This window comes from Brassica napus, chromosome A8 (genome assembly GCF_020379485.1).
Source record: "Brassica napus cultivar Da-Ae chromosome A8, Da-Ae, whole genome shotgun sequence".
Taxonomy (NCBI): Eukaryota; Viridiplantae; Streptophyta; class Magnoliopsida; order Brassicales; family Brassicaceae; genus Brassica; species Brassica napus.
Window position 1 is genome coordinate 5,810,862 of NC_063441.1, and position 27,517 is coordinate 5,838,378.

General features: G+C 45.2%; 1 protein-coding gene and 1 non-coding gene across 2 annotated transcripts; one reads left to right on the top strand and one right to left on the bottom strand.

Annotated features, from left to right (window-relative positions):
- LOC111209437 lies at positions 1-26,905 on the bottom strand. Its single transcript, XM_048737401.1, has 3 exons — positions 23,505-26,905; positions 22,026-22,286; positions 1-23 (listed from the first exon to the last, which is right to left on the bottom strand). The coding sequence occupies exons 1-3, from the start codon at positions 26,557-26,559 to the stop codon at positions 1-3; spliced, it is 3,339 nt and encodes a 1,112-aa protein (XP_048593358.1). The 5' UTR covers positions 26,560-26,905.
- On the top strand, positions 9,149-9,254 carry LOC125577444. The gene has a single exon (XR_007315860.1). It is a non-coding gene; the product is annotated as a small nucleolar RNA R71 (small nucleolar RNA).
- Positions 26,906-27,517: the final 612 nt, after the last annotated feature.

Sequence of the window (27,517 nt, forward strand, 5' to 3'; positions counted from 1 at the left end):
TTAAAGCTCTCCAAAGATAAGCTCTGCAACATCAAACCAGGAACAATGTTGACTGAACTAATCGAGAAAGTGGATCTTATAATTTGGAACGAAGCACCTATGACACATAAGCATGCTTTTGAAAAGCACTAGACAAAACGTTGAAAGACATAATGTCTAGAGAAAAAAACCAAACGCAAAGGATCAGACTTTTGGCGGTAAGACAGTTCTGTTAGGTGGTGATTTTAGACAGATACTGTAACACTCCCGAACAGTTCTATGCATAGGTCGACCCACTGGCCAACAATCAAACAAGAACATGACCAACGAACGACCCACACCAAGGGTTGGAGATGAAAGGCCAACCGGCCAGCCAACAATCAAACAAGAACATGTCTGACCGTCCAACCCAACACCATGGTCCGGAAGCGCTACATGACGGGCTAGGGACAATCCAGTCAAATTCACAAATCTTAATCCGCAACTTCGACTAGTTCATCCACTAACACGTCCTGCTAAATCATGGCTTAAGGCTTTGCAACCCGTACCATGAGTTAACGGTTCCATTAGATTGCGGCCGAAGGCTTTTCAACCCGTACCTAAACCTAAGGTTGTGTTTAGACCGGACAAGTCTATTTATCAGAGAACAATTGTAACCAATATAAAACATCACTTTTATTAAATATAATAAAGATTCGTTACAAGTAAAATATTACAGATGGATCCAGGCCTAGTGACAATATCAAGCCAAAAGACTTTAACTAGTACCGTTTTACAAAAGAAAAGGCAAAAGTACTTCTGGTGCTCCTAACGTCCAGCTTCCACGCTAACCGGTCTCCCACTAAGGTTTCGTGCAACGATAGGTGAGTTTAATGAGTAACCTAATGTCACTCAGTGAGCCAGGTCCCAACTACAAAATACAACCCCTCGCCATCACAACCCCAAACAATCCAAGACGAGGAGTTCACCTAACAATTAACACAACAATAATAATCATCACTCTAGACTTCCCCCATGGAAACCCGAGTGACTCAACAAGAACATAAACATAAATAAGATAAGCAGCTGAATATAGTCCACCATTAGCACAATGATATAATATATGCTAAAACTCTCTACACCTTAACTACACATCCTCACTCGAGCTTTCTCATCACATACACAACCATGGAACACCTAACTCGCAGCCACAAAGGCACACGGGTTAGAACATCCAAAATAACTGACATGTAATTCTGATAAGGCGTCACATGATGGAGCATGCTTTCTAGCTACCTCTCCGTACAGAGCATGCTTTATGCAACCTCTCTGCCCAGCCGCGTAGGGACATACTCTAGCAACTTTCCTTGCCGCAAACTAACATGCAGCACCCACCAAGGATACCACATGACGGAGCATGCTTTCTAGCAACCTCCCCGTACAGAGCATGCTTTATGCAGCCTCTCGGCCAAGCCGCGTAGGGACATGCTTGCGTAACCTTCCTTGCCGCGTAACACCCAAAACACAAGCCTCGCATTGCTGATCAGGCAAGCTATCGGCACAGCTCGATACTAAACACTAGTACCATCAATCCGGCCTATATGGTCTAGGACACTAAGTATAACACTAACTAGGAACTCAGCCTATATGGCCTAGATCCCCTACTAACTCAACCATACACGTACTAACAATTTGGTCTATATGACCTAAGTTGCCTAGTACTAACATCTAATCAACTAAAACAACAACATCACAATCCATGCATGCAAACCGATAATAACACAATAGCAATAATCATCTACGCATGCAATCAAACAACCTAGCAATCAACCTAAGATAGATTCCAGAATACCTATCTATCAACAACCTAGTAATATTATTTAAGGGTTCTAATACCACTCAAATTACCCTAAGGAGTGTTACTCTCATCAAAAGAGGTTTAGATGTAGTACTTAGGGATCGAATCCACAAGGAGCAAGGGAACAATTAAATCTAGTGTTTATTAATTCTAAAGGTTGTAAATGTTTAAATGAAATAGCAATAGTAACAAGCGAGTAAACAATAAATGTAACTTGATTGGAAATGATATTAGATGCAGGGCCACTATTCAGGTGTTGGAGATTATAATACCTATAGATGCCTAATTGTTGCATGCATGATATATTAGAGCTCATTCGCTTAACTCAGTGATCAGCTGTCGCATGTACCACTGGTTAACAGACTAGATCTCGTGTCTCAACGGTTAGTATGCAGAAAACGAGAGAGTGTCGATCGATGGTCTATTAAGACGTCGACCGATACACCTTTGCCAACGTAGATCGATTATCAGTTAATGTATAAATCAAGCACCTTAGTTAATGTTCGACCGCCCTACTAAGATGCTAAATTGGCGGTTAGCCCTCTCTAGCAGTCCTAATATGATAGATAGATGTCAGGATGGGATAACAAGGGTGCTTGAATATGCAATCCTATGATCAAGTTCTAGTTAGCAAGGCTAAAACAAGCAATGAATACAAATCTATCATGAATATCACAACAAGGCAGATCTATAGTTTGGGGCTAATCCCACAAACCTATCTGAACCCTGGATCTAACACTTGAACTACTCAAACATAGCAAAGCAATTCATAACAATAAAGGAATAGAAACTCATAGTATAGATGAAAAGAAATGGAAACAAGGAGTTCCAATCACAAGTGATCTTCTCTCCCAAATGAAACTTGTAACAAAACTAGGTCTAGAAAAAGCTCTACTGCCGTCAAAACACTTAGGCAGTATATATTCTACTAGGTTAAAAACTCGTCAGGGCATTTTGGTAATTTGGCTTGGCCTTGGTTTTTAAGTCTGCTGAATCCAAAATGTCGCGTCTGGTGTCTCGACATCGATCGATGGATCTTGTGTACATCGATCGATATTAATCTTCATCTGTCGAGGCATTTCCTGATATCGATCGTCAGCACTGATGCGCATCGGTCGATTATTCTTCCTCTCGTCGACCTCTACGTGGTCAGCTCGAGTGAAATGTCCTTTAGGCTCCAAAATGCTCCAAAGTCATAGCTTTACTCCGAAATGCACCTGAACCTGAAAACATACCTAGAAGAGTAGAAAACATAGATATATATATATAGTAAAATACTTATATACCATGGATAAAAATGGGTCAAATCCAAGGTATATCAAGTCCCCCAGACTTACCCTTTTGCTTGTCCTCAAGCAAAACATACAGACAGTCTCTCTAAAAGAGGTTTGAAAATATTGGGGACTTAAGATTTTAAAGCATAGAAATCTTTCCTCAACAATTTTGCAACCACATTTAAAAAGTCCTAATCACAAAAGCACACTATGCAATATCCTAGCTTAGCAACCATTTCTAACATAACACAACTCATCAATTCACGTCTGACATCCCCTCTACTGATTTCATTTCTTAGCATAAATATAAAGTGAATGCTTTACCTTGGGAGTATCGATCACATGATGCAAGGATTTCAGACAGGTATCTGGAACTGCAGGTAAAAGTTAGTTCCTAGTTTCTCTCTCTCTAAATTTCTCTCTTGAGTCAAAGTCTGCTTCCATTGCAGGATCAGTGACCAAGATTGGACAGGCTTCCATGAATCAAAACTTAATGGTGGTTGCCACCAAGTTCTGTTCACTTCATTTTGACCTATATCCAAGAGTTCTTTACGAAAGCGAGCCTTGAAGATTGCCGCCTCTAAGTCCCGTTTCGAACTCTTTTATTTGAGTCTTTATGAATCAAGCCTTAATGGTTTTAGCCACCAAGTCCTGTTCAGACTCATCCTAATTAAACAATAGATCTTATTTATTTATTTAATTTTTTAAAAAAAAAAAACCACTAACTAATCTAGGGTCAAAATTAGAGAGAGAAAATGTGATAAATAATCTAAACCAGGCGTTACCTTCCAAACATGTCTGAAGAATCCGATCCCATGTATACCAAGCCCCAGGACAAGCGGTTATGTCAGGTTTAGTGTTGGAAATCAGCTTTGGTTACTTCATACGGTTCAAGGCAAGTGTGTAGTTGCTAGGTTGATCCGCTTTAGCATCTTTAATGCTATCTGCAATCAGTAAATCTAAAATGGTGCTAAAGATTGGTTAAATATTCAAGTTTAAATCAATATAAGATTATAGTCCTTATTTTCAATAACTAAGAATAATTTATTAAAATTCCTTTTTATATAAGAATAAAATAAATTATATCATTTAATCTCCCCCCAGACTTAAATTACACTGTCCCAGTGTAACTCAGCCGGAGTTATGATGAATAGTTTATGATGTACGAAATGTAACAAGTAAGGAAGATACATCTAACCGGATTAGATATCGATCGATGTGTAAGTGGTACATCGATCATCATGTGGTTGTCTATGTCGAACGATGTCGACGTCTCGTCGTCGGTCGATATTCAGGTCCTCCTAATTGGATCTCCTAAATATGAAATAAATAAAACGAAAGTAAATAAATGCTAGCTAATAAAACCAAAGTAAAATACCTAATAGTGGGTTGCCTCCCACTCAGCGCTTGGTTATGGTCATTTAGCTTGACTGTGGTAGTGATTGGCTATTGGGTGGAGAAACATCTGCTTGTTGGAAAGCAAGCATCCACGTCATCTCTGCACATTCTGGACCAAGATGCAATGAAACTTCTTGTGGCCTCATCATTTCTTGTCCATTTGTCATCCATCTTCTCAAGGACATTGGAGATGTTCTGTAGCCTTTCTTGAACGTTGTCAATGCTGACCTGGTGCCAACCTATGTTGTCATAGGCATATGCTGAAAGATCTGTCAGTTCCTTTTGCATTGACTCTACTATCTTGTGTATCAGCTGCTCGCCGATTGGTGTAGACTCGGCGTCGATCGATGCGATTATGTGTTCGTTGGTCGATCTCGGCGAGTTGCCATCGATCAATCTCCCTCGTGTACTGTCGATCGATGCTGATATCTGATGTTGAGCTGCGAGTTGCTTCTGAATGGCTTTGACTTCTTTTTGTAGCCATTCTGCATGCCTGTCTAGTCCACTGATTTTGTTGTCGAATGGAAAGTAGATGTCATCGCAGCGTTTGTCAAGTCGTTCCTCCATGGTGTCTAGAGCAGTGTAGATCTTGGATGTGATCTTGTCAACTTCTGCTGCTGTGTAAGGAAGTAACTCCACAGTTTTCTTGCCATCGATCCAAGGCCCTCGTAGCCTGTCGATCGATGCTGATTTTACCTGCAAAAAACTTTGATTAGTTATGTTCTCAATATCCTTTTGGGCATGAAGCAGTTGACTAGACAATTTGTTTAAATCTATCATGACTGGTGATATAAAGCGGTCATGCATGTCCTCGTAAGTCCTCAGCCTCTCATTCATGGCTGAGACTTTAGCGTCGAGCGATGTGAAGGTACACATGTCGATCGATGTGGCTGGTTGTTGGTCCTTCTTGCGAATGGTGTCCAGATCTTGCTGTAGTAGCTCGATTTTAGTGCTTAGCCAGTCCACGTTGTTGTTGAGAGGGCAGTAGACGTCTTTTATCCTCGTGTCGATGTATGAGACTTCCCATTCATCCATGTGTTGTGTTGAACAATGCGGTTCTGCAGGGATCTGGGCTGTAGGAAGACTGACGTCGATCAATGTTGCATGTGGTGCGTCGATCGATGCTGAGGTCGTAGCTTCCTTCTCAAGTTGCTGACGTAAACACTCAATTTCTGTCCTCATTTCTGCCATACTTCTGAAAAGCTCATCGTAGCCTCTATCCAAAGGCTGATGTGTATCTTCTACCAATGTTTTGAGCTCCTCTCCCAGTTTCTCCTGAGCTCCACAAATACCAAACACCATCTCATCGATTTCATCTTTGGTGTAGAGTTCTGGTGCCAGTCTTGTAAGTGTGAAGGAAGTGGCATGTTCTGGAAGACAGATGTGGCTCTCTTCAAAAAGAGATGCTCTTTCCAGTAATTTCCTGATGTTGTCCTTTGTGACAGGTATCATCTCACCAGCTAAGCCTCGTGCGTGTCCACACTCATCTCTGTAGACTCCATACTCGTCCCTTTGTTCCCAAGTGAACTTTCTGGCTCCGTACATGTCAAAAGCGTGGTTCCCAAATTCATACCATCTGTCGATCGACGTCGGGTCATCTCTATCGATCGATTTTGGTGTTACCTTGTCGATCGATGTCTCCGTTGTTCCGTCGATCGATGGTTGCCCTATTGGTAGGCGTGATAGATCTGGGTTGATCTCTGTTGTGGAAACTTCTACGTGGTTGTTAGGATCTGTTTGAATGACGTCTGGAATGCCACGTTACAGTGAGAATAGGTTGTCAGGTCCATTGGCTACTTGAAGGATGTCTGCTATGTCCTCTCTGGATACTTGTAAAATCCTTCCATCCATTGCACGTGTGTTGCCATATGGGTCCCTGAAAATACCAAATTCATCAGGTGTTAGAAAACCGTAATCAATGTTTGCATAATCATTCAATTTAGAAATAGAAAGATTAGGGTTTAGAGTAGTATCGATCGATGTAGATACAGTTGCATCGATCGATGGCAGAGTAATTTCTGCAGAACTTGTGTTCTTAAGATGATTGCTCTTCATGGATTTTTCTGTTGATGTAGATGGAAAAGTGTTCATCTTTTTTGCTTGTGTGTTTGCTCTGGTGTGTGTTGGTGGTTTCGGGGGCGCAAAACGATTTATATAGGTATCTATAAACCTAGTTGGAGAGAATATTCTCCTGCTCCTGAATTTTCGCTGCGGCGCGAATATCGATCGATGTTCCAGTACGTGTATCGATCGATGTGAGCTGTTGTTTTGCTGGAAAAGGATGGGTATCGACCGATGTGGAGTACACAGAGTCAAACGATGTTGGAAACGTGTTGGTGAACTTATGTGTTTCAAGTCTTTCATCCTGCAAAGACATTTCTATTGCACGTTCTTTCCAATAATCCTCATCGTATTCCTCCGTATGTTCCTCATTAGGTGAAGTAATTACAGTGTCAACTGCAAAACTTTCATGGAAACCACTGTCTGCCCAACTGCCTATGGAATAATCATCATGTCCTCTCTTGCTTGGAGGTTGGAAGGCAAAATGTTGTTAACAATGATTAGGTGAAGCGAAATGGTCAACTGGGTGCATGACATCGAATGACGTGTTGTTGCGGTCATCGGTCAACGTTGACTCATTGGAATCGATCGATGAAAGGTTGGGGTGTCGATCGATTCCGAGTACTCTGTTTCGTACTCTGATTCATACTCTGCTCCACAATGGCATGCGCCAATAAAGCCAAGTTCTTTCCCGTAATCCACAGAATTAATTACCTTTCTCTTAGGTCGGATGGGGTCGTAGTGGATGTTTGGGTCTATGAGCGTTAAACACAATTTGTTTTTGTTCATGTCACATACAGCTCCTACTGTAGCTATGAAAGATCTTCCAAGCAGAAGTGAAGAGTTCCAGTTAAGCTCGATGTCTAGGACATGAAAATCTACAAGGACAAGGGCATTACCAATCTGTACCTCCAGATCTCTTATGATTCCTCCTTATCGTTTCTCTGAAAGATCCACGAAGGTGAAAGTTCCGTTGAAGGTTCGATGGTCAAACCAAGCTGGTCTGCCATGATCCTAGGGAGGATACTAACTGATGCTCCTGTGTCACACATTGAATGGGGAAATTCAACACCCTTGACTACGCATGGTATTGCAAACTTCCCAGGATCACTCTTCTTCGTCAATGTGATCCTGTGTTTCATCTTCTCTCTGACTTGATGAAACATTCTCCTAATGTCCTCCTCAGTTACCTTTGTTTCTCTGAAGAACATCCACAACCGGTGTGTGAAGTAAGCTTCATCAAAAGGTTTTTCGATTGGGATTCTGAGGACTCTTTTAGTGAAACCATCCATCTCCTTATCGTTAGCTTCCCTCTTAAGGTTTTTAGGAATCTTCTCCTTTCTTTTCCTTAACCTTCTCCCTTCAGCTTCTTGTTCTTCTTGAACTGATTCTGGTGAACTATTTAAAGGGTTGGGTTTTGGTTCGGGTGGGTTAGCTAATGGTTTAGGTGGTGGTCTGAGTGCGTTGATGTAATCATTATCGATTGAGGGTAACCGCACTCGGTATGTCAGAGGTGCCTGTCGATCGATGGGAGGTGTGTTGTGACGATCGACGTCGGACTCACTCTGTCGATCGATGGTTGGCTCAACCGATCGATCGATTTTATCATAGAAAGGGGAGGGTGGGTGAGGATGCTTAGCTGCGAATTCTTCATGAGTTAGAATTCGAACCGCATTGCATTCAGTCGATTTGGCAGACGACGTCGATCGATGACTGGAGTAATCCGTCCATCGATCTTCATCATGGTCTGTCGATCGATGCGAGTTCATCGACATCGGTCGACACCATTGGGATCCGCCGAGACTCATGGAGCTTTCGATTTCGAAATCTCCTTCCTCAAGCTTTTCATTTCTCACCACTTGCCAGAAATCATCATCTATGATGGCATTTACGTGGTGTTTTCCTTTGTCGGCTCCTGCCTCTCTAGGAAAAGCTTCTTGCCTCTTTATAGTCTCGCCCGTCTGAATTACTTGGGTTTCAAGTTTTTTCACCTGAGTCCCTAAGGTGTCGATTTTGGTGTTTCAGATTGTTGTAGGCAGAGTCTATCTTACCGTTAAAATCCACGGTGATTTGTTGTTGTCCCAACAGTACTCGATCAAGCATCTCTTCGATCTTGCTTTCCTGAGTCTGGGGTGGTGGATTTTGGTAGTAAGAGTTCGAGTAGCTCTTGCTGTTGTTGAAGGGTTTTTGAAATTGTGAACTTTGGTTACTTCTTTGGCCATTTCCAAAGAAGTTTCTGTTTCCGCCCTGGTTTCCAAATTTCTGGAATCCGGTACCTCCGATGTAGTTCACATTTTCTTCTCCTTCCGTATCTGCTACTTCTCCTTCAGCTGAACAGACTTGCTTCCTAAGAAGCTCGTGCACCACATCTAACTTAGCTCTTACTTCGTCCATCTGTTCCTTCCCGATAGAGGCTACAGACTTCTTCCGTTCAGAGTCAGTGTTTTTGGTGCTGCTGCTGTTAGCAAGGTTTTCGATAAGTCTCACAGCTTCCAACGGATTCCGAGTAGTGAAGTTTCCTTCACTCGCCGTATCAAGAGCCATTTGATACTGTAAGGCGAGACCTCGGAAGAAAGTGCTTAGCAGCTGCACTTCGTTAAATCCGTGGTGTGGACAGTCTCGCTGGAAGAACCTAAATCTAATCCACGCATCTTTGAAGGACTCTCCAGCCTTCTGCGAGAATGTGGAAATTTTGTTCCGAAGTTCTTCAGCGCGCGCCTCATCGAAGAAGTTTCGTAAGAAAGCATTCTTGATGTCGCTCCAGGATGTTAAAGATCCTGTGGGTTGCTGCCTAAGCCAGTGCATCGCTTCTCCATTCAGCGTGTATCTGAAGAGCTTGCACAGCAGGTAATCTTCGGGGACTCTTTCCATCCGAATAGCAGCGATTAGATCCTTGAACCGTTCCAAATGGTCCATAGGATGCTAGTGCGGTAACCCAGAGTAGGGTATCTGCGACACGAGAGTGTAGTATTGAGGCTTCAACTCAAAATTCTGCTTCTGGATCTCCGGAAGTCGAATAGCTGATCTGTTGGAATAGTACTCATCTGGGCGATCGTAGTCGGCCAGTGGTTTCGATCGAGCGTCCTCATTTACAGGTTGAGCAGCTCCTGTAGCATCAGCATCAGGGATTACAGTCCCCTGAGCGTCTATTTTCTGACCTGTTGCATTACGCAGATGACCGGCCTGGTCATACAGGTTTCCATTCTCATCCTGTGTTAGAATAATAATGTTTACCATTTTTGACGACACGGTATCGATCGACGTATGCAGTGTAGTATCGATCGTTGTCGAACGATTAGGATCGATCGACGATGATGGTCTGGTGTCAGTCGACGGTTGGTTGTGCATATCGATCGACGACGAAGTGGTTGCGTCGAGCGATGTGGAACGTTGACCTCTACGGATGGTGCGTTCCAAATGAGCAGGATCGTCTGAGAACAGCAAGTCTCCTTGTTGCTTCTGGTACCGCTGTGCATGCACCTGAAAAGATAAGAAAAAGATTATTTGAAAAGGGGGTAGAGAAAAGAAAAAGAATCAATAAAACTAAATCTAATGGCGATCAAAGCTCTCCGGCAACGGCGCCAAATTTGGTACCACTCAAATTACCCTAAGGAGTGTTACTCTCATCAAAAGAGGTTCAGATGTAGTACTTAGGGATCGAATCCACAAGGAGCTAGGGAACAATTAAATCTAGTGTTTATTAATTCTAAGGTTGTAAATGTTTAAATGAAATAGCAATAGTAACAAGCGAGTAAACAATAAATGTAACTTGATTGGAAATGATATTAGATGCAGGGCCACTATTCAGGTGTTGGAGATTATAATACCTATATATGCCTAACTGTTGCATGTATGATATATTAGAGCACATTCGCTTAACTCAGTAATCAGCTGTCGCATGTACCACTGGTAAACAGACTAGATCTCGTGTCTACACAGTTAGTATGCAGACAACAAGAGAGTGTCGATCGATGATCTATTAAGACGTCGACCGATACACCTTTGCCAACGTCGATCGATTATCAGTTGAGGACATCGATCGACGGGTTCTACCAGGCCTATGCGCGAGTATGAAATGCCCTACTAAGATGCTAAATTGGCGGTTAGCCCTCTCTAGTAGTCCTAATATGATAGATAGATGTCAGGATGGGATAACAAGGGTGCTTGAATATGCAATCCTATGATCAAGTTCTAGTTAGCAAGGCTAAAACAAGCAATGAATACAAATCTATCATGAATATCACAACAAGGCATATCTATAGTTTGGGGCTAATCCCACAAACCTATCTGAACCCTGGATCTAATAGTTGAACTACTCAAACATAGCAAAGCAATTCATAACAATAAAGGAATAGAAACTCATAGTATAGATGAAAAGAAATGGAAACAAGGAGTTCCAATCACAAGTGATATTCTCTCCCAAATTAAACTTGTAACAAAATTAGGTCTAGAAAAAGCTCTCATGCTGTCAAAACACTTATGCAGTATATATTCTACTAGGTTAAAAACTCGTCAGGGCATTTTGGTAATTTGGCTTGGCCTTGGTTTTTAAGTCTGCTGAATCCAAAATGTCGCGTCTGGTGTCTTGACATCGATCGATGGTACTTGTGTACATCGATCGATATTAATCTTCATCTGTCGAGGCATTTCCTGATATCGATCGTCAGCACTGATGCGCATCGATCGATTATTCTTCCTCTCGTCGACCTCTACGTGGTCAGCTCGGGTGAAATGTCCTTTAAGCTCCAAAATGCTCCAAAGTCATAGCTTTACTCCGAAATGCACCTGAACCTGAAAACATACCTAGAAGAGTAGAAAACATAGATATATATAGAGTAAAATACTTATATACCATGAATAAAAATGGGTCAAATCCAAGATATATCAGGTTCGCATTCGCTAACTAACCAAGCAACCTAACCATTAGCATGCTACTATGATTCCCAAGCAATAACTAAGCTTGATATCAACTCAATCAATCAACTTCGATTATTAACTAATCAAACCGTTACTCAGTTAGACGCGGCCTCCGGCCATGATCCAACTTCCAAGTAACGGAAACCTGCATGAAAACAAGTCAGCAATCCATTGCCGTGACTCATTGTATTTGGTTCGTTGTGGCTTTGACCCTTGCCCGAATCCTCGACAAAAACCCTTTCTTGAACTCATCAAGTAGCCTCCTGTCCCAACTGACCTCCGCATGCCTAACCATGAATGGCCTCCCTTGAACAACTCTCAACTCAAATAGAAACTCCTCTAAGCGATGACTTAAAACTAGTGTAGTAACTGATCTCAAAAACTCCCAAAAACTCTCGAAAACTATCGAAACCTCTTGCTTTTTCTCTCTAGTTTCTCTCACGTTTTTAAACTGATCTGAAGTTGTCTGGATGTGTTGAAATGTGAAGGTGGGCGTGCCTATTTATAGAAGACAGCAGCCAATCACTTTCAAGTTGGTGGCAGCCCGTGTGTCGCTCCGCATGGCTCCGGTTGCATGTGGGACGGCACCTCTTGCTCCACATGGCGGTCAGCATGATCAGGATGTCATGCAAGGTAACACCACGTCCTCCACATGTCTGATTCGTGGGCTGGTTGCATGCAGATCAACACCACACCGCCCACATGTCGATCAACATGCTTCGATTGTAGATACGTCGACATCTCGTGCTTCTGCATGTCAGTCCGCATGTGCTGCTTCCATGTGTGCTGACACCTCGTGATTGTGTAGACATACAGCTTATAAGATGGTTGACACCACGTCCTGATGCCATGCATTGAGACACTTCGAGCTTCTCGGGCAATTTACGCGATTTCAACCCTTTCGGCATATCTTCGCCCCGTGATTAATCCCAAATATTTTTCTGCTCCCGTTCTGATGAGCTGAATAATTTTAATAAACTCCAGTGGAATTCTGACCTTGATGGAACATATTTCCCGAGCCTCCGGCATCCTCGGAAAATTCCATAATTCTGAAATTAGGGGTTTTGCCTAATTTCGGGTTTTCCCATCGTTCTTCGATCCCGTCGAGCTTCTGAAACGTTGTGCTTCGAAAAATGTTATGCTTCCAAAGCATCCGTCTGATCAATCTAATACATTTTCTAACCATGGTCGAGCAGCTTATTTGACTCATGGTTCACTCAAGATGACTTCTTCGACCACCTTGTTCTTCAACATTTCTCGATTGACCCTTATCGCCCGCGATTCGACCACAGAGTTGATGCTCGACCAATCTTCTCTTTTCTTCGAATCATGTCAAGTTTTAGGTGATCAAAACTCAACATTCTTCCAAATACGTAGACTCCCAAACGCTTGGCTCCAGATTCTGACTTTTACTCTCTCAACCATTTTATCCCGAAGGGCGGAGTATTACAGATACTATCTGTAATTTCACAAGGTAATAGAGCTGATATTGTCTTTGTTTCAATAAGTCACTCATACCTATGGGATAGCTGCCACAAGTTTGCTTAAAAATAAGTATGAGAGTCAATCAGGAAGAAAAAGAGTTCTCCAATTGGCTCTTTCATGTCGGGGAAGGTCGTCCACAACCAGAATCGGAAAATGAGTATGAGGACTACTGTTGGGGTCAAAAACGGTTACGACAAATTTAAACATTCAAAACGTTCGAAGAAGAAAATAAGAGTTTCTCCGAAGAGTACTTTTCGAAATAGATTCTTCCTTACGAAAAAGCTTGGCGGAAGAAAGAATCGAGACGTCCGACGAAAGCTCGAAACAGGTCGTTACGCAGCGACTGAACGTCCGTCCCGCTCGGTCGCTACGTAGCAACCGAACGATCGTCCCGCTCGGTCGCTACGTAGCGACCGAGCTCGGCCAAGCTCGGTCGCTATGTAGCGACCGAGCGATCGTTCCGCTCGGTCGCTACGTAGCGACCGAGCTCGAACCAAAGCTCGGTCGCTACGTAGCGACCGAGCGATCGTCCCGCTCGGTCGCTACGTAGCGACCGAGCTCGAGCCAAAGCTCGGTCGCTACGTAGCGACCGAGCGATCGTCCCGCTCGGTCGCTACATAGCGACCGAGCTCAGCCAAGCTCGGTCGCTACGTAGCGACCGAGCGATCGTCCCGCTCGGTCGCTACGTAGCGACCGAGCTCGAGCCAAAGCTCGGTCGCTACGTAGCGACCGAGCGATCGTCCCGCTCGGTCGCTACGTAGCGACCGAGCTCAGCCAAGCTCGGTCGCTACGTAGCGACCGAGCGATCGTCCCGCTCGGTCGCTACGTAGCGACCGAGCTCGAGCCAAAGCTCGGTCGCTACGTAGCGACCGAGCGATCGTCCCGCTCGGTCGCTACGTAGCGACCGAGCTCAGCCAAGCTCGGTCGCTACGTAGCGACCGAGCGATCGTCCCGCTCGGTCGCTACGTAGCGACCGAGCTCGGGCCAAAGCTCGGTCGCTACGTAGCGACCGAGCGATCGTCCCGCTCGGTCGCTACGTAGCGACCGAGCTCAAGCCGAAGCTCGGTCGCTACGTAGCGACCGAGCACTCGTTTCGCTCGGTCGCTACATAGCGACCGGGCTCGAGCCAAAGTTCGGTCGCTGTGTAGCGATTGAACCTTTCCGAACATCGATACGACACCAGTCCTTGCATTCTCGTCAAACCTTCGAATGCTATCTCCCGAAGACCGTAGCAAGCTCAGTCTATGTTTCCCGCTATTCTAATTCATCGATCAAACTTCGCGGATTAGAAACCGCGGAAAACTCGTAGTAAACGTGTCGAGTCGGAAGACGGCCCAAAGGGACCTAAAACACGACTCGAGGCCCATCCTACGATTTTTCCTAACCAAAAGCCCGTGAACCACAGCATGGTTCGCGCTTGGCCCGCGAGGAAGGATAAATGTCAAGTTTCCGCGGATAAATACGGAAGTTTTGAAGATAATTGTGAAGATCGGGAAAAATGGAATATCTCCATTTTTATGCTATGACGGCTTAAGGGCAGAAGAGTAAAAGCGTAAACCGACCTTGGAGCTAGTATATAAGGAGTCCTAGGCGAGGAGCACGAAGGAGAACTTTTTTCAGAGCAAACTTAGCACTTAGAGCGATTTAGGCAACTTTCCGTTTTTGTTATTTCGAGCTGCGACTCAATTAGGTTTAGCCGTCTTAGGGTTGCTAGAACTAGGAATCTCGCCGACAGCTCTCGAGCCCAGGCTTATACCTTGTTGTAACGCTCATACGCAGATTCGGAATAAGATCTACTTTGCTCTCTTTTCGATTTCTTATTTTTATCGTTGTTATTCTCGTGTTCTGATTGCTTGACGTGTGGTAATTAACAGATATCCGGGTCCTCTGGGAAACTAGGGTTTTCTTAGTTTCCTTATTTAAACGGAAATCGACAGTGCGAATTTCGGTTCCCACAGTTTGGCGCTAGAAGGAGGGGGACTTACGGATCAATCTAACCCGCAAAAACCACTCAACGATCAGGAAAGACATGCGAGATTCGACGTGCGCGAATGTCATCTCATTCAGGGGGGGAGAAACGGTCGATCGAGCCAAACCTCGGAACGATCTCCTTGTTATCGAGTTGACAATTCGAGATATCGACGTCGCTAGAGTACTAATCGATACCGGAAGCTCGGCCGATATCATCTTCAAAGACACTCTTGAAAAGATGGGGATCAGTCAATCCGAGATCGCGAAATGCCCAAGCCCACTGCTAGGGCTTTCGGGGGAAACGACCATGGCCTACGGATCGATTAGACTCGCTGTCAAAGCCGGAACCGTGACAAACATCACAGAGTTTCTAGTCGTCGACCGCCCCGCATCTTACAACGTTATCATGGGGACGCCATGGCTGAACACCATGCGCGCAATCCCATCAACCTACCATCTTTGCCTCAAGTTCCCGACCCCTAACGGAGTCGAGGTAATCTGGGGAAATCCAAGAGTTTCTCAGGTTTGTTTCGCCGCGGAACTAAAACGAAAGAGACCGATCCTCGAAATCACTCCTAAGAAAGCGGAGAAAGAGACCTCCAGCAAAGATACGCGAAGTCAGGACTCAGCGGAATTCTTCTGGCAATCTCGTATCTTCGCAGCTCTAGATGAAAAACGCGAGCCAACTTGTGAACCCGTGGTAACGATCTGTCTCGACGAAGCCTTCCCAGAACGCTGCGTCGAGATCGGAGCCAATCTCCACGAGCCTTTAAAGACAGAACTCATAACCTGTCTTAAAAAGAACCTTAATACTTTCGCGTGGGCTGCGGAAGATATGCCAGGAATCGACATTAACATAACATGTCACGAGCTGAACATCGACCCAACATTCAAACCCGTCAAACAGAAAAGACGGAAGCTGGGACCCGAATGTGCTACCGCAGTAAACGATGAGGTCGAAAAACTGCTTAAAGTTGGGTCGATAACGGAAGTAAGGTACCCCGACTGGCTCGCCAACCCCGTAGTAGTCAAAAAGAAAAACGGGAAGTGGCGAGTTTGCGTAGATTTTACCGACCTAAACAAGGCATGTCCAAAGGATAGCTTCCCTCTACCACATATCGATCGACTGGTAGAAGCAACGGCGGGCAACGAACTCCTATCCTTCATGGACGCTTTCTCAGGCTATAATCAAATTAGGATGAATCCCGACGATCGTGAGAAGACTGCGTTCATTACCGATCGCGGAACCTATTGCTATGAGGTAATGCCCTTCGGCCTCAAAAACGCTGGAGCAACTTACCAACGACTCGTGAACCGAATGTTCTCCAAACAACTCGGAAAAACGATGGAAGTTTATATCGACGACATGCTTGTCAAATCCCTCAAAGCAAGGGATCACGTGTCACATCTCGAAGAATGCTTCGCACAACTAAATTCCCATAACATGAAGCTCAACCCGACGAAATGCAGATTCGCCGTGGCATCAGGAGAATTCCTCGGCTACTTGGTCACCAACCGCGGTATCGAAGCAAATCCAAAACAGATCAACGCTCTAATCGAGATGGCTTCGCCAAAGAATAAACGGGAAGTCCAAAGACTGACCGGCAGAATCGCAGCACTTAACCGATTTATCTCACGATCAACAGATAAGTGCCTGCCCTTCTACGACGTCCTGCGAGGAAATAAAAAGTTCGAATGGACGGAAGAGTGCGAAAACGCCTTCCAACAGCTGAAGCATTATTTAGCTACTCCTCCAGTCCTCGCAAAACCCGTGGAAGGAGAGCCTTTGTTCTTGTACATCGCGGTATCGGCAACAGCCGTAAGCGGAGTCCTGATCAGGGAAGAACGCGGGGAGCAGAAACCTATTTTTTACATAAGCAAAACCTTGCTGGATGCCGAATCTAGGTATCCGTTGATGGAAAAATTGGCATGCGCGGTCGTAACATCGGCCCGAAAACTACGACCATATTTCCAATCCCACACGATTGTTATCCTCACGACTTTTCCCTTACGGACAATTTTGCATAGCCCAAGTCAATCAGGCCGATTGGCGAAGTGGGCGGTCGAGTTGAGCGAGTATGACATCGAATACCGACCAAGGACGAGCGCAAAATCACAGGTGCTCGCGGACTTTTTGGTCGAACTTCCAACGGGAGCAATAACCAACGAGGAACCAAATTCCACCTGGCTCCTCCACGTCGACGGATCTTCATCCAAGCAAGGATCGGGTATCGGGATCCGTCTCACATCTCCAACAAGCGAGATCCTGGAACAATCGTTCAGACTGGAATTCCATGCCTCAAACAACGAGGCCGAATACGAAGCATTGATCGCAGGTCTACGTTTGGCTCACGGCTTAAAAATACGCAATCTCCACGCTTACTGCGACTCCCAGTTAGTGGCCAGTCAATTCAGCGGAGAATATGAAGCCAGAGACGAACGGATGGACGCGTACCTCAAACTGGTCCAAGGTCTAGCTCAAGACTTCGACTGTTTCGCCCTTACCCGGATCCCCCGTTCCGAGAATGTCCAGGCGGACGCCCTCGCGGCCTTAGCATCAAGTTCCGATCCAGGACTCAAAAGGGTAATTCCGGTCGAGTTCATCGAACATCCGAGTATCGGACCCCCAGTCGTTGTCAATCTCATAGAGGGTCAAGACGACGAGGAAGAAGAGATTACGATACCACCACCATCGGAGCAATCCGATTACGGTTGTGATACCCCATGGCTTCAGACGATTCGAGACTACATTATCGACGGGCAACTGCCCGCCGAAAAATGGTCAGCTCGCAAGATCCGAACACAGGCCGCACGCTACGTAACAGTGGACGGCGAAATCTACAAGTGGAGATTCTCCGGACCGCTCCTGACGTGCCTGGAAGGGGAAAAGGCGAGGAAAGTAATGGAGGAAATACATTCCGGCTCATGCGGCAACCATTCCGGCGGAAGATCACTAGCCGTGAAAATCAAACGCCACGGGTACTATTGGCCAACAATGATCGGAGATTGCGAAAAATTCGCACGAAAATGCGAAAAATGCCAAAGGCATGCGCCAACTATCCGACAACCCGCCGAAGTTCTTTCCTCCATCACGTCGCCTTATCCCTTTATGCGCTGGGCCATGGATATTGTCGGACCTCTGCATAATTCAAAGCAAAAGCGTTTCCTTCTAGTCCTTACCGATTTCTTCTCAAAATGGGTAGAGGCGGACTCGTACGCGAGTATAAAAGACGTCCAAGTCGAGAATTTCGTATGGAAAAACATCATCTGTAGGCATGGAGTTCCTTACGAAATCGTAACCGATAACGGGTCTCAATTTATTTCCACCCGATTCGAGGCATTCTGCGAAAAGTGGAAGATACGACTCAACAAGTCAACTCCCAGATATCCGCAGTGCAACGGACAGGCTGAAACAATCAACAAGACCATTCTCGACGGACTGAAGAAACGCTTGGAGGCTAAAAAAGGTAGATGGGCCGACGAACTCGAGGGAGTCCTCTGGTCTCACCGTACCACCCCAAGGCGAGCAACGGGAGAAACTCCCTTCGCCTTGGTATACGGCGCGGAGTGCATGATTCCCGCGGAAGTAGAATTTCCCGGTGTTCGAAGAAGTTTCTTACCCGAACGAGAGGAACTCAACAATGCTATGCTCTTGGACGATCTCGACCTCATTAACGAACGCCGGGATCGAGCGCTCATCCGAATTCAAAACTACCAGCACGCCGCTGCGAGATACTATAACTCCAACGTACGGAACCGAAGGTTCAATCAGGGAGATCTGGTCCTTCGCAAAGTCTTCCAAAACACCGCTGAACGAAACGCGGGAAAACTCGGAGCAAACTGGGAAGGTCCCTATAAAATCGAAAAAGTCGTCCGACCAGGTTCTTACGAAATAGCCAACATGCAGGGCATAAAAATCCCTAGAACCTGGAATGCGATGCATCTCAAAAAATACTATCACTAAACGAACCAACTCGCAATCACTGAACTACGAGACGGCTTGATCTCCGCAAGGAGTACGTAGGCAGTTTGCCGAAAGGCAAATCCAGCTGTCCTCCCTTATTAAAAAGGGGGGGAGTGGGTACGTATACTCGTATACTCCCAAAAAAATCGAAAAACTTCTTACTGCACTTTTGGTGTTTTCGACTTATCAAAACATCCTCACCCGCGAAATCGCAACGAGGTCTTCGGAAATTGGTCGGCCGCTTGGGAGAATCGAACCTTTAGCATCGCGAGACGTCGCAAAAGATGCCTCAAAATTGGTTTCTTCCGAGCAAACGAAATCTCCGCCAAAAGACACATATATGCACACATTAACATTTATTTTGCGCAAATTAATCAAAACAACGGCACACGCCACCAAGTCCGATGCTGATCACATCGAACTCACAAACGTCCTAAACAGACATAGCCATCTCATGGAGATGACTCTCTTACATCCGACACAAGGATAATAGCGCTATAAAAGAAATCCGAAATTTTGGTCTAGCACTTCCGGTCTCCGGAGAGATGCTCGATTCGTATCAAACAAGTCGTATAAGCCGAGAACTTTTCGCGGACTTTACATCGATACGAATCAGGAAGAAATCGCGACAGGAAAAACGATAGCCGGTTAGTCACCGCACAATCCTTAAACCGAAAGTAAACCTAGGTCTTGCCCTAAACCCAGCGCACTGGTCTCTAACATCTCAAAGGCATGATATCAAAAGATAAGAGATTCTTAAACCACGCCTCTATGTTTACGTTCGATACCTTCAGCGCCCCCGCAGAGTTCACATCTCGCGGAAGAACTCTCGAAACAGGTCTCGAATAAAACATTTCACAATCGAAGAAGGATATGAGACGACAACTCATCACCTTCCTCCCCACTATTCACAAATTCATAAAAAACGTTATCCGATTATCATACCATAAAGCCGCGGAGCGGCAGGGATTCAAAGCCACACACGGCCAGTCCCGAAATACAAACAAGGCCGTTCAAGGCCGAAGCATAAAGACATAAAAAAAAAACAAATCTCTCGCAAGAGATCTAACCCAAGTCACCCTCAGAACTTACGCTCCCTCTTCACCCGCCGCCTCGTCCGAGCCTGGAGCCGCGTCGCTTCCGTTCTCTCCGACCATCGGATCTTTCCCCTCTGGGTCTTCTGGACACGTCGGAAGGAAGCAAGCGGATTTTAGGTCGGCCAGGATGAGATCGAAATCGCCATCCTCGGCCGCCATATCTCCCTTGCAGCCGGACAGTCGGGCCTCTTCGGCCTCCAAGGTCGGGGGAGTCTCACTTTGGAACGACTGAACCACGGCCATCCCGCCCTCAATCGTCGCCAAAGCGAAATCCCTGCTCCGGATACGCTCGAGGGAACCCAGGGAAGCAGAAATCTTCGCCAAGCGAGCCTGAAACTCCGCACGAAGGGCATCCGTAGCCTCTTGGATCCCGCGGCGCGCTAGTCCAGCGTCACTCTCGATCTGACGCTGGAGTCGACGCACCTCCGAGGATTTGGCCTTCCTGGTTTTCTTTTCCTTAAGCAAGGAACTCGCCGTCTTCCCGAGGTCCCTCTCAAGCTCTCCTATCACAACCTCGAGCTTCGACACTTTCGCAGAGTGAGAGTCCTCGACAGCCGTCAACATAGCCTCGGTTTCGGACCATCTGCCCTGAAGCTCCACCAACTCCCCGGAAAGACGACTGGTCTCAGAACCACATTCGCTGATCATCCCATCGATCAACGATATGAACTGCGAACAAAAAAAAAATTCTTAAGACTAAGTCCATGAAAAGAATGCACGACAGACGATCGAGAATTCAAACAAGAAACAAACCTTTCCGCGAAGTCCCGATGCTAGGCTCGACCCACCTCGCTGCGAAGTCTCCCCGTCACCGCTCTTGGCCAGTTTCCTCTTCCGACTCTTAGGCTGAGTAGCCTGGACAGCGCTAGGAGCACGCAATGCCAGAACGATTTCTTTTCTGGCTGGAGGCGGAGGCATAGAGTCAGCGGCCTTCTTGATAGAACCAAAATAAGGATCACTCTTTCGGTAAGGTTGATATGAACTCAGATCCGAGAGGATTGAGAACTGATGGTATGAACGGTGACACTAAGGGTTGCGGAATAGCCCAAAGATACTACCAGAGATTCGAAGGTTGCCGGATGTGACGCACCGGTCCAACACAACGAAGTGGTTCGCTTGGAGATGACCTCACCAAGAGAAGTATGAATGTTCTAAGCAAAGAACAATGAGAGAAGACTCAAAATAAGCAAAGGAAAATCGATGTGTTTTATTAAGGGGGATCATCACATACTTATAAGGTTTGTGAGTCAAAGAAACATAAAGACATTTGTGGGAAAAGACAACATAGAAAATAGAAATGAATGAAAATAAGACATAGAAACTAGAAATGAAGACTTTGACTGAAGACTGGTCAAGGTGCGGATTCTTGTGTTGACTGGTCCAGATTCACAAAGTCGTCCAGGTTCATCCTTTGGTGATCAGGTCGTTCGCGGTAAGGAGCAGGACGGACGTAAGGCTGCCCGCATGATTGATCGTCGATGATCCATGAACGGATGAAGAGATAGCTCGACCCAAATCTTCAGAAAGCTTAAGTATCCTTCCTTTGGAGTAGTTGGAAGCATCGATCATCATGAAATCATCAAAGTGGTTGGAAAGGTCGTGATCAGCCTGATCCGGACGTGCGGTACGTCCCAAACGGGCCAGGAAAGACAGGCTAAGTCCGGAATCTGATTCTTCTCGATGATCATGGGTTCTGGCTTGACTGTTGGCTCTAGAATGGCGAATGGGTCGGGGAAGAACGCCTGTGGTTTGGCTGATTTGGTCATCAGGTCGTGGATCCATCCTTAGGTCACGTCCGGGTGCACGCGGGTCGATCCGGTACACGGCTCTGTCCGTTGATCTGGAACGGCTAAATGGCTGAACCTCAGTTGGACTGATCTGATCGTCCTGGTCACCATGCTGAGTCTGCTCCACGTCCTGGTCCAGGTCCTGGGTTCTATCATTCCCTCCCTCTTCAAAAGGATTTGACCACAAATCCGGATCATCTGCGCAAAAAGGAGATAAATCAGAAACATTAAAACTTGAAGAGATATCATACTTACCCTGAAGATCAAGCTGGTAAGCATTGTCATGGAGTTTCCTGAGAATCTGGAATGGACCATCGACCCGGGGCATGAGTTTGGACTTCCTTTGTTCCGGGAATCGTTCCTTCCTCATGTGGACCCAAACAAGATCACCTTCCTGGAAGATCACTTCTTTCCTTTTCTTGTTTGCAAGTCGTTTGTAGCCCTCGGTCTTGGCTTCAATGTTGGCACGAACCTGTTCATGCAGCTTCTTGATCGTGTCCACCTTCCTCTTGCCATCTGTACTAACTCGTTCACTCAAAGGCAAAGGTAAAAGATCAAGTGGAGACAAGGGATTAAATCCATAAACAACCTCAAAAGGAGAAAACTTAGTAGCTGAATGCAAGGCATGGTTATAAGCAAATTCAACATGAGGCAAACATTCTTCCCAAGTCCTAAGATTCTTTTTAACCAAAGATCTAAGCAAAGCAGACAAGGTTCGGTTAACTACTTCAGTTTGCCCATCAGTTTGCGGATGACAAGTTGTAGAGAACATCAATCTAGTACCTAGCTTAGACCACAAGGTCTTCCAAAAATAGCTAAGGAACTTAGCATCACGATCAGAGACAATGGTCTTAGGCATTCCATGCAATCTAACAACTTCCTTAAAGAATAAATCTGCAACTTGCACAGCATCATCAGTTTTGTGACAAGGAATGAAATGAGCCATTTTCGAGAACCTATCAACAACCACAAAGATAGAATCTCGTCCAGCTTTAGACCTAGGCAATCCAAGCACAAAATCCATAGAAATGTCTACCCAAGGATGAGAGGGAATGGGTAGAGCTGAGTACAAACCGTGGTGTGATGCTTTAGGCTTAGACTTCTTGCACACCACACATCGGCTACAGATCCTCACAACATCTTTCATCAGACTCGGCCAGTAGAAATGGTCATGAACCGCCTTGTAGGTTTTCTTGACTCCAAAGTGTCCCATAAGCCCACCTCCATGAGCTTCCCTGAGAAACAACTCCCTCAAAGAACATTGGGGCACACACAAACGGTTATCAAAGAACAAGAAACCAGAATTTTGAAAGTATTTGCCATAAGCAACCTTTGAGCATTTTCGAAAAATCTCTTTAAAATCCTGATCAGAAGCATAAAGATCCTTGATAAATTCAAAGCCAAGCAATTTAGTTTCAAGGGCTGAGAGAAGAGTGTACCTTCGAGACAATGCATCGGCCACAACATTCTCCTTACCTTGTTTGTACTTGATCACATAAGGGAATGTCTCAATGAACTCCATCCAACGAGCATGCCTCTTGTTGAGCTTCTGCTGACCCTTAAGGTGTCTTAGAGACTGATGATCAGTGTGGATGATGAACTCCTTAGGCCAAAGATAGTGCTGCCACGTTTGAAGGGCCCTCACCAAGGCATAGAGTTCTTGGTCGTATGTGGGGTAGTTGAGCATGGCTCCTCCAAGCTTCTCACTGAAATAAGCCACTGGTTTTCCATCCTGCATCAACACAGCACCAATACCAACACCAGAAGCGTCACATTCGATTTCAAAAGCTTTAGAAAAATCTGGAAGTACAAGTAAAGGGGCGTGAGTCAACTTCCCTTTAAGGATTTCGAATGCTTCTTCCTGAGCTGGTCCCCATTTGAACCCCACGTTCTTCTTGATTACTTCAGTAAGAGGAGCGGCCAAGGTACTGAAGTTTTGAACAAATCGCCTATAGAAGCCGGCAAGACCATGGAAGCTTCTTACTTCACCAATGGTGGTCGGAATCGGCCAGTCCCGGATTGCTTGGACCTTCTGCTCGTCTACTCTTAAGCCATCTGTACCTACAACAAAACCTAGAAAGACCACATGATCTGTGCCAAAAGAACACTTTCCAAGGTTAGCAAACAAACGTTCCTTTCTAAGGACTTCAAGAACGGATTTCAAATGCTGTTTGTGCTCATCAAGGCTTTTGCTGTAAATAAGAATGTCATCAAAGTAAACCACAACAAAATGACCAATAAAAGACCTCAAGACATGATTCATTAGGCGCATGAAAGTACTAGGTGCATTAGTGAGACCAAAGGGCATGACAAGCCACTCATACAAACCTAGTTTTGTTTTAAAGGCCGTTTTCCATTCATCACCTTCTTTCATCCTAATCTGATGATAGCCACTTCTCAAATCTATCTTAGAAAAGTACTTAGAACCATGGAGTTCATCAAGCATATCATCAAGACGAGGGATAGGATGTCGATACTTTACCGTGATGTTGTTTATGGCCCGGCAGTCCACACACATCCTCCAGGAGCCATCCTTCTTTGGTACAAGTAGAACAGGCACGGCACAGGGACTGAGACTCTCTCTGATGTATCCCTTCTCAAGCAAGTCGTTGATCTGTTTCTCCAGCTCCTTGGTCTCGACCGGATTGGTGCGGTACGCTGGTCGGTTCGGTAGAGAGGCGCCCGGAACGAGATCGATCTGATGCTCAATGCCTCTCACCGGTGGCAATCCTTTGGGATTTTCTTCTGGAAACACATCAGAATAATCCTGCAAGATACCTAAAAACTCACTCGGAATCTCCGGTGCAAGGTCAGAAGAAGATGAGGCCAAGAGAGACTCTTTATAAATCAGTAAGAGAAATGGCTTTTGAGAGCAAAGAGACTTTCTTACCTGACTTTCTTTGACAAAGAAATTGGAGTTCCTGGTACTGGTCTCAGGTTTATCAGCTTTAGAGTCTTGGTCTCGGTTCTTCTTAAGTTGGACTTGGTCTTGATGGACTTCCGAAGGCGACAAAGGCACCAAGGTGATCTTCTTTCCCTTATGATCAAATGAATGCCGGTTTGTGAAACCATCATGCACTGCCTTCTTGTCAAATTGCCAAGGCCGGCCCAAGAGAACATGGCAAGCATCCATGGGAAGCACATTGCACACAACCTCGTCCTCATATCGGCCAATGGAAAGTGGAACCGTGACTTGCTCCTTCACATACTGTTCTCCAGCCTCATTGAGCCACTCCAACCTGAAAGGACGAGAAAGAGGCCGAGTAACAAGCCCAAGTTTCTTTACAAGGGTGTCACTAGCCACATTAGTGCAACTACCTCCATCAATGATTAAAGAACAAACTTTATCAGAAATGAGACATCTAGAGTGAAAGAGATTCTCCCTTTGTTCTTTGTCATTGGATTTTGGTTGGACACTCAAGGCACGCCTAGTAACCAGTAGTGAACCATGGCTCGGTTCTTCAAGAACATCCTCATCATAGATCGGATCAGAACTCTCCACAAAGGTCGAGCAAAACTCATTGATCACTCCATCGACCTCCTCATCAAAGATGGGATCAGTGGTGTCGTCCAAGACTTTCCTAGTAACAAGAAGGGGACCATGAACCGGGAAGTCAAGTGCTTCTTCCTCATTATCATCATCATACACTGGTCCGAGATCCTCCTTGTCTTCTTCAGATTCGACTTCTCCATTCTCCAAGAGCACCATCACCTTTTGGTTTGGACATCGGTTGGCATAGTGGCCAAGGCCATGACACCTAAAGCATTGGATGTCTCTGGTTCGTTTGGTAGCCTCTTCTTTCTTTTCTCTATCAACACGAGCAGGGACATTAGTCTTAAAAGCTGTATTTGTTGTGGAAGAAGACTTACCCTTGTCTTGATAGTTTGGCTTGGAAGCAAAGGTCGGTTTAGAGGCAAAGGTCGGTTTAGTGAGACCCTTTCTCTTGACTTGTTGCTCGATCAGCACGGCCTTGTGTAGCATCTGCTCCATGCTGTCATAGTCCTCCAGCTCCATGCGGTCTTGTATGTCCCGATTGAGCCCGGTAAGAAATCTGGCCATGGTGGCGTCTAAGGGCTCTTCTACATCAGCTTTGATCATCAAGGTCTCCATCTCCTGGTGATAGTCCTCAACTGACTTAGAACCTTGAAGCAAACGCCTGAGTTTATGGTGTAGATCTCGGTGGTAATGGTCGGGAACAAAGCGTCTCCGCATCAGCATGGAAAGCTCATCCCATGTATCAACTGGCGCCTCACCTGCTCTCCTCCTGCTAGTCACAACTCGATCATACCAGTTAATAGCATAGCCAGTAAACTCAGCAGCAGCAAGTCTAACCTTTTTAATATCAGAAAAATTTTGACAATCAAACACAAGTTCAATTTTTCTTTCCCATTCAAGAAAAGCATCCGGATCATTTTTGCCATCAAAACTTGGAATTTTCAATTTCAAACCACTCAAGCCATCATTGGTTCTTTCATTTCTACCAAAAGGATTGACATCACCTCGGTTTTGATGCCTAGGAACTCTCCTTGGACGGTTGATGGATCGATCATCATCATAAGACTCTTCTCGGATTTCTAGGTCGGACCGGCTGTTCCTCCTTGGATGGTCACGTCTGGTTCTGGTTCGTGACTGAGTTGGTCGGCCCTGAAGTTCATCAAGCCTCTGATGGATCGCCTCCAAACCTGTATTCAACAAGTTAGACATAGAATCATTGAGAGCACGCATTTGCAAGTTAGATAATCCGGCATATGAATTTCCGGGTCGGTTTCTTTCTTCTTCACTATCCATGGTTTCCTGAAAACTTAAACAAGGTAAAGTTAGATTAAAAAAAAAAACTCACACACTCAGGTGTTTATCCTCACCCACACACGTGTTTCACTCAATTTTTGTTGGTAATCACACAAGAGAGTTCCTCCCAAAGTTCTAAGAGAGCAAACTAGATCACCCAATGAGCAAAGCCAAGTGAACCACAAAGATCAAGAGAGAAAGATAAGAGATTTAGAGGGGAACCCGCCTTAACCTCCTCAAAGACCGGATTTCTCTTCGGCCAGCAGGCTTTCTCTTCCACCACCACACCACAAACAAATCAAACTTTGGAATATCTTTTTTTTTTTTTTTATACTTTTCCTTTTTTTTTTTTTATATGGGGGTAATGAGGGGCCCGGGTTCAAGATAGATAGATAAGAAATCTAGATGAAGAATATGGAAGATGAGATGAAATGGATTGAAAAAGAGTTACCGAGAGAGTGGCTCTGATACCACTTGATAGAACCAAAATAAGGATCACTCTTTCGGTAAGGTTGATATGAACTCAGATCCGAGAGGATTGAGAACTCATGGTATGAACGGTGACACTAAGGGTTGCGGAATAGCCCAAAGATACTACCAGAGATTCGAAGGTTGCCGGATGTGACGCACCGGTCCAACACAACGAAGTGGTTCGCTTGGAGATGACCTCACCAAGAGAAGTATGAATGTTCTAAGCAAAGAACAATGAGAGAAGACTCAAAATAAGCAAAGGAAAATCGATGTGTTTTATTAAGGGGGATCATCACATACTTATAAGGTTTGTGAGTCAAAGAAACATAAAGACATTTGTGGGAAAAGACAACATAGAAAATAGAAATGAATGAAAACAAGACATAGAAACTAGAAATGAAGACTTTGACTGAAGACTGGTCAAGGTGCGGATTCTTGTGTTGACTGGTCCAGATTCACAAAGTCGTCCAGGTTCATCCTTTGGTGA

Coding starts and splice junctions, on each gene's coding strand:
- LOC111209437 (XM_048737401.1), bottom strand. CDS start 26,559: ATGGATAGTGAAGAAGAAAGAAACCGACCCGGAAATTCATATGCCGGA. Junction 22,287..23,504: donor TATTGGTGCTGTGTTGATGC/AGGATGGAAAAC, acceptor GAGTTAGTACAG/ATGGCAAGAGGAAGGTGGAC. Junction 24..22,025: donor TTACCAGCTTGATCTTCAGG/GTAAGTATGATA, acceptor TTGATGTTGCAG/AGCTTATCTTTGGAGAGCTT.